The 9,091-nt window shown below is 29.5% G+C and overlaps 1 protein-coding gene across 2 annotated transcripts; it reads left to right on the top strand.

The window, feature by feature from the left end:
• Positions 1-1,274: 1,274 nt before the first annotated feature.
• LOC145197707 (uncharacterized) lies at positions 1,275-6,958 on the top strand. Of its 2 annotated transcripts, none has more exons than XM_090094874.1 (8): positions 1,275-1,383; positions 1,629-1,787; positions 1,987-2,316; positions 2,396-3,496; positions 3,654-3,869; positions 5,847-6,062; positions 6,187-6,304; positions 6,398-6,958. In XM_090094874.1, exons 2-8 carry the CDS (start codon positions 1,650-1,652, stop codon positions 6,580-6,582), a joined length of 2,304 nt encoding a protein of 767 aa, XP_089951000.1. In that variant the 5' UTR covers positions 1,275-1,383; positions 1,629-1,649; the 3' UTR covers positions 6,583-6,958. The 2 variants fall into 2 exon arrangements, with proteins under 2 accessions (XP_089951000.1, XP_089951001.1); XM_090094875.1 differs by having other exon boundaries at positions 1,350-1,416.
• Positions 6,959-9,091: the final 2,133 nt, after the last annotated feature.

Genomic DNA, 9,091 nt, shown 5'->3' on the forward strand with positions numbered 1-9,091 from the left:
TTTGTTTTAATATATAAATTTTTTACATTTCATGTGTGACCAATCGTTTTTAATACAATGTAATGACCCTAAACTTCTTTTTACTACATATCACATCGATAATAATCATAAAATAATTTTGTTCAACTTTTCAAGTGAAATACTCCACTGTGCAACGTTGGAAATGGTAATATTGTTTCATGACCGAAATTGAGGAAAAGATATCTAAAAGGTAAAAAATTTGATTACAGTTTGGATTTCTTCTTGGTTTTTGAAAAGCTCTTGTACAATAAGACGCTTAAACAGATATTTTAGTTGAAAGTACAAACCGCCCTTTTTAGTACCTTAATCGGCAGCATATTCTATTGAAAAGCATAAACGCTTAATTGGAAATTGGAAATTTCAGCCTCTGCAGAATTTCTCAAAGAAAATCTGTTTGATAAATATAATATATTTATCAAATTTCTGAATAAACATATTATGTTCATTCAGAAAAAATTCTTTTCTTTACAGTTTAAAATGTGTTTTTTTCTTGAAAATTTGTTTACTGCTAATGACTGTACTGAACCGAACATCAAACCTATATAAAAGTTTTTTCGAAGTATCTTAAAAGGAAACGACACCTAAGAATCAACTAAAACATGCTTGTACTCTAGTAGCTTAACTTGTATTCAGGGAAGTAGCAAGGTGCAAGCGGAGCAAATTTTACCTTTAAAAAATATTGCTGGTTTTTTTTTAAACCAAAAGCTTTTGAAAAATCTCTTTCTGACACTACATAAGGAAAGCCTTCGTACCATTGTTGTCAATAAAATTTAAGTTTTCTGAAGTCTTTTTGATATTTTTTTAAATGTCTTTTTGATGCCTTATTGATGATTACGATGATGTTTTATACATCATCATATACATTATATGATAAAACTTATGGGAGGTGAGGGGGAGGACGCCTGGGTTAGGTTTGCTTTACAGTACTTCAAATAGTGCTGGCATTCTTACATGGACATGATATGTACATGGTATGGACATAGCTGTTCAAAATCTCGACTGGTTCTATTAACATTTATATTTTATATCAATACCGATTTTTATTAATATGTTAGCACATAGACTGTCTTTCGTAGTGTTAGGGAGTAAATACTAAACATATTTATTTTACAAAGTCATTGCCGCTTAAAAATCCTGTTTCAATTCAAAATTACAAAGTAAATATGAAGTATTAGTATGTAGGTATCGAGGTAATGTCACGGAATGTGTTTATAATCTTAATAAACGATAATTTTATCTTATTTTACTGATCAATTTTATTTCAGGTCAATTTTTTGATTTTAATAATAATCGAGACAAAATTTATTAATAAACAATCTTTTAGACACCGCGAAACGCCTCTTTAAAGCTCTAAATTAAATGGTAAAGTCGATAATAAATAATTTATACATTAAAGTAATTTTAATATTTATTTTAAAATTAAAACTGAATACAATTATAATATGAATATTTTAAACGGAGGAAATTAGTATCCTCTTATTTTCAAATGTGCATTTAAAATCACCAAAATCCTAAATCCTTGACTAAAATCATTGTTACGCCATTACGGTCATAATATTAAAAACTATAACCAGCTAGCCATACAATTCTTTTATCTTTTATTTTAGTTGCTATGATGCAGTTTCAAAATGAATCCAACGCTGCTTAGTTTGACGAAAGGGGACAAGTTAAAAGGAAGCACAACAGATAATTCGTCTACATTAAGTAAAAAATCGGAATCACAAAATCTTTCAGAAAGTAAAATAAAGGAGGGTTCATTCAAACAAGTAAATAATTTGTTATATACTGTCTGTTGTACTAACATTTAGTATGTATTATTAATATCTGAATGCATTTTACAAACATGTCAATTTTTCATGTGTGCATATGATATATAACAGGCTATTAAATGTAAATATGTAATATAATGGAAAGAGAAAAAATATTTTAATTTTTTCTAAAAGATCTAAACATTTGCATGTTTAGTCTGTTATACCTGACGTAAAAGATCTCGAAAAAATGATTCGTGGTAAGGTCAAAGTTAAAGTCTTAAATGGCAGAGAACTTCAGAATAAAGAAACATTTCAAACAAGTGATCCCTATTGTATGGTTGAGTTATCTGGTAAGCAGCAAAAAACCAAACACATTAGTAGCAGTCTGAATCCAGATTGGAACGAAGAGTTTACTTTTGATGTCTCAGGTGAAGATACTCTCGCTTTGTCCGTGTGGGATAAAAATACTCTCAAGAAAGATGTATTTATGGGATATGCATTTGTTTCAATTGATGATTGCAAACAGAACCAAAGTACACCAAAGGTTTGTTTTAAAAAGTTAATCCCATTTTGTTCTTTTATAGTTGTATGCTTTGCAAGTAATTATTCATGCAACTTTTTAGAGTGCAAGCATGCTTGGTGGATGCAGTGGTACAATTAATTTAATCATTACGCCAGATTTTGAAACAAGAGCATCTAAAATTGATAGAATGGGAAAAGAGATACAAAAAGCTTCTGTTGATTCAAACAACAATAAAGATGAGATCAGTCGGTTAAATGATGAAATTGGACGAATGGGATCAGAAAATGATAGATTTTCTGCAAATAATCAGAAATTGGAAGAAGAAAACAAAAAATTTGAAGAGAACAATAAAAGGTTAGAGGCATCGGTTAATAAGTTGGAAGGTGAAAATAAAAAATTTGAAGAGAACAATAAAAGGCTGGAAGCATCAGTAAGTAAACTAGAGGATGAAAACAAGAAATTTGAAGAGAACAATAAGAGGTTGGAGGAATCAGTAAACAAGTTGGAAGGTGAAAACAAAAAGTTTGAAGAAAACAATAAGAGGCTGGAGGCATCAGTCAACAAGCTGGAAGATGAAAATAAGAAATTTGAAGAGAACAATAAAAGGTTGGAGGAATCAGTAAATAAGTTAGAAGGAGAAAATAAAAAGTTTGAAGAAAATAATAAGAAATTGGAAGAATCAGTAAACAAGTTAGAAGGTGAAAACAAAAAATTTGAAGAAAATAATAACAGGTTGCAAGAATCTGTCAATAAACTTGAAGAGAACAATTGCAGATTGGAAGCTTCTGTAAGCCAACTTGAAGAAAACAACAAACGGTTAGAGGCCTCAGTTGACAAGCTCGAAGGGGAAAATAAAAAGTTTGAAGAAAACAATAAAAAACTTGAGGAAGAAAATAACCGCTTCCAAGAAAACAATGCTAAGTTAGAAGCTGAAGTTAACAGACTTGGTGGTGAAATCAATCGTATGGAAGGAGAAAACAACAAGTTTGCAGAGAATAACAAAAATCTTCACAACAATGTTTTAAAATTAGAGGGTGAGGTTTCCAAAATGTCTGAGTTAAATAAAGAGTATGAAGTCAACAACAAAAAACTTGAAGAAAATGTTAATAAATTAGAAGGAGAACTAAATAAAATGGGTGAAGAAAACAAAAAGTTTGAAGCAAATAACAAAAAACTTGAGGAACAAGTTGATCAATTGACTGTAAGTCTTTAAGTTTTATTTTCTTAAGATATTATTTTTTGAATGAACAAACTTAAAAGATATATATATATATATATATATATATATATATATATATATATATATATATATATATATATATATATATATATATATATATATATATTGATTATCTTAGGGTGAGGTGGCAAAGATGTCAGAGGAAAATAATAAATTTGCTGAAAATAATGAAAAGTTATCACAGGAAGTATCAAAAATGTCAGAAGAAAATAACAAGATGGCTGAAAACAACAAAAATTTAGCAGATGAAATTGCTAGACTGAAAGCTGAAATTGATAGAATGGCTGAGGAGAACAGAAAATTTGCAGAGAACAATGCAAATCTTAAGAAGGAGGTGAGTATTCCTTGTAGGAAAATGTTTTAAAATCTTTCTTAAAATCAAAGATTATTTTGAAAATTGTTTTACTAATGATCAAGTTTAAACATAAATATCAAAAGTAATTGGGAGCATTAAAATGAACACATACAAACAAAGTTTCTAAAGTATTTAAAGTGTTGAGTCGTGGTCAACATAATGCTGAAAAAACATTTTTTCACATTCATTAGCTCTTTCTTTAATTGTTTTATTAAAAATTTTAAAAGGACATTTAACTTCCAAACACACCCTTCTATGGCATTTGCATACTATAATTCCGTCTGGGGAACAAGCGATATAAGGTCTTTCATAAAAGATAAAGAAACAACTTTTTTCAATTTTCAAATTAATGTTTTGAAACATGGTTTGTATAAAATATTTTTATAGTATTTTGCTCATTATCAATTCCCCATTTGGTAGAAGCAGTAGTAAGTTTTTCTTTGTTTGGGTATAAAATATTAGCAACAAGAGGATTTGTTTTAGGCTTCTTAGAACTGGTATTTTTAGAAAGGGTGTTTGGTATATACATTGTGATGTTTGGATGCTTTTATCCTCCCCTTTCTCATTTGAAATCAGGTGTTGCTTTTGGCTTGATCTCTTGTATTATATTTTATATTTTTAATTGTTTCCTAGGGCAAAACCATTTTTTCTAAAAATATTTTGCTCAAAGTTGTTTCATCAGTGTTATGATGGTCAGAAAGTTGTTTCATCAGTGTTATGATGATCAGAAAGTTTTTTCATCAGTGTTGTGATAGTCAGAAAGTATTTTAAAAGATAACTCCTCAAGATCAGGATTGATGATGGATTGAAGATCAGGATTACTTTCAACATTTTCATCAGATTTTTTAATTTTTGATTTAAATATTACAGCAGAAGGTTCAGATATGAATATTGTTTAAAAAAAAGTTTCAAATGAATGTTTATTAAAATCATGATTTCAATTCTAGGATCAAGTTCTTGCAATCCTTTCATTCGTGTGTTCTCCTTCTTATTATCATCTATTACATTATTTACTATTCTAACAACCATATCAGTTATTAAACACAGATTGGTATCTTTTTGAGAAGATTTATTCCAGACACATGCTTGTTCAGTGCATGTTGGATTACTCTAGCCTTTGTTATAAGCATATTCCATTTTATAAAGGGTGGCAATGACATGATTACAAACTTCAAAAGCTCCAGCCATACACAAACACCAAGCAGAAATTATGTTGTTATTAATCAAGACAATCCAAAGTTTTCTTATTTCATTAATCTTTTGCAAACCACACACTTCGGAATATGCAAATAAAACATCTTTTTTAAACCTGAAGTGCATTATAGGGCCTACAAAACCACTATTAAAAAATGAATATGCTTTTTGGTCTTTGTAGTTGCCAATATATTCCGAATCAAAGTATTTTTTTTAAGGATGTACAAAAAAATATTTCTCATTGTAATACAAGGCCATTCAGCTATTATGTCTTTTCTGTTTACCATAGAAACAGAGTTTGGGTTAATTAGATCTAAAGCTTTTAGTTTTTCCGCATACGATCGCTTAAGGTTTTTCTCCTGTTCTCCTGCTGTTTCTATGACTTCTATATTTAATTCCACTTCAGTAAATGCTCTTGCAACAAGCTTGATTTTATGCTCAGTTGTACTTAGCCCATGAACAGTTAAAAAGCTGTTTGACAGATAATTTCAAAAAATCTTTGTAATTCTTAAGTGGCATGTTAAAAACTACTTTCAATGATGTATTTCCAAATATACTATTTCATTTGAAACAAATAATAAAAAATAAGTTTAGCATTCTCTTTAATTAGTTTACAATTTTGCCCTCACGACAAAAACATTGCACCACATGATTAATAATTGCCGCTTAATTTTGAAAAGGTCTATTATTGTAATAATATTTATTTAGGTAACTTGGTGTTAAGGTATAATGCTAATATCATGTTGTAATTGTAATATTAAGGTGGAGAAAATAACAGCAGAAAATGAGAAATTTTCAGAAAATAACAAAGCGCTCGAAGAGCAGAACAATATCTTCCAAGAGAATAACAAAGAGCTAACATCTACTGTAAGTGATCTTAAGGAGCAAGTCAACAAGTTTAAAGACATCTATCAAAGATTGCTTTTGGAAAATGAAAAGTTGGCAAAAATTAGAGATGGCCTGCAAGAGCAGCTGTCTGTAAGCCAATATTTTTTTCTTTCTTTTTTTTTTTTTTTTTTTGTAAATTAAAAATGAATTTGTCATTAATTTAAAAAGAAAAATTATCTCTGCAGATTTTTAAAAACTCTTTTTGTTTTTTCAGGGATTCCAAAAACTTCAAGAAATGATATTTTCTCAGTTGAATGAGAAAATGAAAGCGATGGATAGATCTTTACTTGAAAAGATTGCTGTTGACATTGAAATGTTGGATGGTGACCAAGGTAGATAAAAAAATTGACATTGATTTGTAAAATGAGTTTACTTTTAAGAGTAATACTTTTTTCTATCTATTCTTTGTTTTCTTTGTTTTATAGGTTTGTCTAGAGAAGAGTTTGATCGTTTTATGAAGCGTGTTCCTACCCATTTAAAGCAAAAGTTCCAGAAAATTGCAAATGATTTCAGTCAGTTTGATCAAAACAAAGATAATGTCATTGATTCGGATGAATTTGGAGCCATGCTTGATCAAGTCATGGAAAGTGAAGGAATGCAGAAACATTAAAACATGGGCTCAAAGTGGAACTGAAACTTTTTTTATAAAACTTCCAGTTTTTTGGTTAAAGAAAATTTACAATAGAATATTTTTATAAATATATGTATAGGAGTAATTCTCTTAGTGTTAGGTTTTTGATAGGTAAAATTTTTTAAAGATGTTTTTGATGTAATTTTGATTTTCCTCTGCATCACAATTCTGCTTCAATAATTACTTTGTTTATAACTGCTTTTTCAAATTTTGTTGTTATTAATTTTTATAATGGTGCTTTATCTGGAGTTTTATATTTTTCTTTACATTCCTTTATTTATGATTTATTATATTTTTGTAAGGTTTCTAATTGATCAATAATTTGTAAAGAAAAAAATTAGTTGAATTTATAAAACAACTCATTATTTTTTGATGTTTAAACTTTTTTAAGTTTCATTAGATGGAACTAGTTAGTGAAAAGTCAAAATATGTATTTTCGACTTAGTATTTAGTGTTTCCGCATGATTCTTTCCGAAAAAAATGGTTTCTTTCTGCATATTTTAAATACTTGCAAATAACTTTTTAGCATCATCGTCGCTTTTTAACTTTTTAGCATCATCGTCGCAATAAACTTTCAGTGTTATTGAACCGCTTTTATATATAAGTATGTTGCAGTCCCTGTATTTAGTAATTAGTGTATCCGCGTGATTTGCAATTAAAACTTTATTTTGCCTAACTCCTACCTCTCAACACTTTTTCAGCATTTTAAGGAACTGTTGCTTTTCATATAAGCACCTAGCAATCCAGCAGATAGTTTTAAATATTTCCGCTAGCCGACCTCTGTAGAGATATATTCGAATGTAATTTACATATTCAAATATGTATTCCGCGTCCTCAAACTGCTGTTTCTCAAATAAGCACCTTGCAATCTTTGCAATCAATCCTTTGCACTTCAATCTTGCACCTGCGCAATGTTTAATATGTTCACATGATTCCCTCCTAAAACTTCTATTCGTATCTTTCATACATCATTAAATACATTTTTGGCCTTTTCGAATTGCTGGTTTTTACATAAGCTCACCGCAATCCATCATCTAATTTTTAGTCTGCATCATTTTTTCCTAAAGTTGCTCTTTGCTTATACTCTTCATCTCTTAAGAATTTTTCAGTCTCATTGTATTCTTGTTCTTCATATAAGTATCTAACAACCCAGATTTTAGTATTAAGCGTATCTGCATGTTTATGTCCTAAAACATCCTTTTGTATAGTTTCTAAATCTCTGAACAGATTTTCAACGTCATGGTGCTGTTTCAGTACATAGAAGCATTTTGCAATCCAGAATTTTGTGTTTAGAATGTTCAAATGATTATTTCGAAAAACGTTTTCGTACGTCGTTTCCACATTTCTGAATGACTCACAAGCTTCAGAAAAATGTCGTTTTTCAAGGAAGCGCATGGCGATGAAAAAAAGTAGTATTTAGAGAATCCGCATGTTCCTTTCCTATAACGTCTTTTTGCCTCACTTCTACTAAAAACTTGTTGGAACAAAAATTAATCATTGAGAATTATCGGCAGATTTGCGTCTTTGTATCTTTTGGATGCAGTGAAAAACACAGTTTTTAATTTCTTACCCCTATCATAGATTTTATGTATATTTTGTAAATGAAAAAAATTGATCAATAACTAATAGTATTTCCGTGGAATGTGCGAGGTATTTGTAGTGAAAACGTTTGGTCATAAAAGTTTTTCATCGTTAAAAATATTAATATATTGATGATTATTTTTTTTTTGTTTATTCGTTACAAATCGATTAATCAAATCAAATTCTTTTAAAGCCAAATATTTTTTTTAAGAGCGATTACATTTCACACCTAAACATGAATTTAACTTCATTTGTATTCAAAACTTTGTACATTCTCCATTTATGATCCGAATCGCGTTTTCTCGAGCTAAATTTAACACAAGTACTGCTGTAAGCATTTTGCATGCATCCCGTCAATAACGATGCTTCGAATTGACGAATTGAAGTTCTTAACAAGTTTTTTCTCAAAAAATGAGCTTTGCCGTTTTCAGTACAACAACACTGTTGCCGGTTTGAATGGAGAAATGCTGAAGTTGGTGAACGGAATAGTTGCCTTGCTTATTTTTATCGCTAACTCGATGTTATCATATGGAATTTACAAATCGAAAGGAAGAAATAAATACTCGAGAAACGAAAAGTTGGTATTACTATTATCGTTCATCGATTTCATAGTTGCAATAATACATACTCCACTCGAAATAATTTTATTTGTATATCTGAACGAGATTGGATGCATAACAATCTCCATTATTGCATTTTGGATTGCATTTCCCTTAATGTTTTCGGGCTCAATAATGGTGTTGATTTCGATCGAACGTTTTATTGTTGTATTCAATGACAAAAAGTGTTGCGGTGTTCGTTTCAATGGGGTTTACTTAATACCGATCATTATTTTTCACTTTCTTGTTTCTATTGGATTAGGAGTGTGTTATGCGCTTTTGCATTATTTTTCCCCTGAAAGCTATTT

The sequence above is a fragment of the Hydra viridissima genome, unplaced genomic scaffold (assembly GCF_058129835.1).
Source record: "Hydra viridissima isolate aposymbiotic clone 2 unplaced genomic scaffold, HvirCarnegie_v1 scaffold_8, whole genome shotgun sequence".
Classification (NCBI taxonomy): Eukaryota; Metazoa; Cnidaria; class Hydrozoa; order Anthoathecata; family Hydridae; genus Hydra; species Hydra viridissima.

Bases quoted from the DNA above. Each gene is read 5' to 3' on its own strand.
- LOC145197707 (XM_090094874.1), top strand. From the start codon at position 1,650: ATGAATCCAACGCTGCTTAGTTTGACGAAAGGGGACAAGTTAAAAGGA. The intron at 2,317-2,395 runs GTTTGTTTTAAA...GCAACTTTTTAG, and splicing joins AGAACCAAAGTACACCAAAG to AGTGCAAGCATGCTTGGTGG. The intron at 6,305-6,397 runs GTAGATAAAAAA...TTTGTTTTATAG, and splicing joins AATGTTGGATGGTGACCAAG to GTTTGTCTAGAGAAGAGTTT.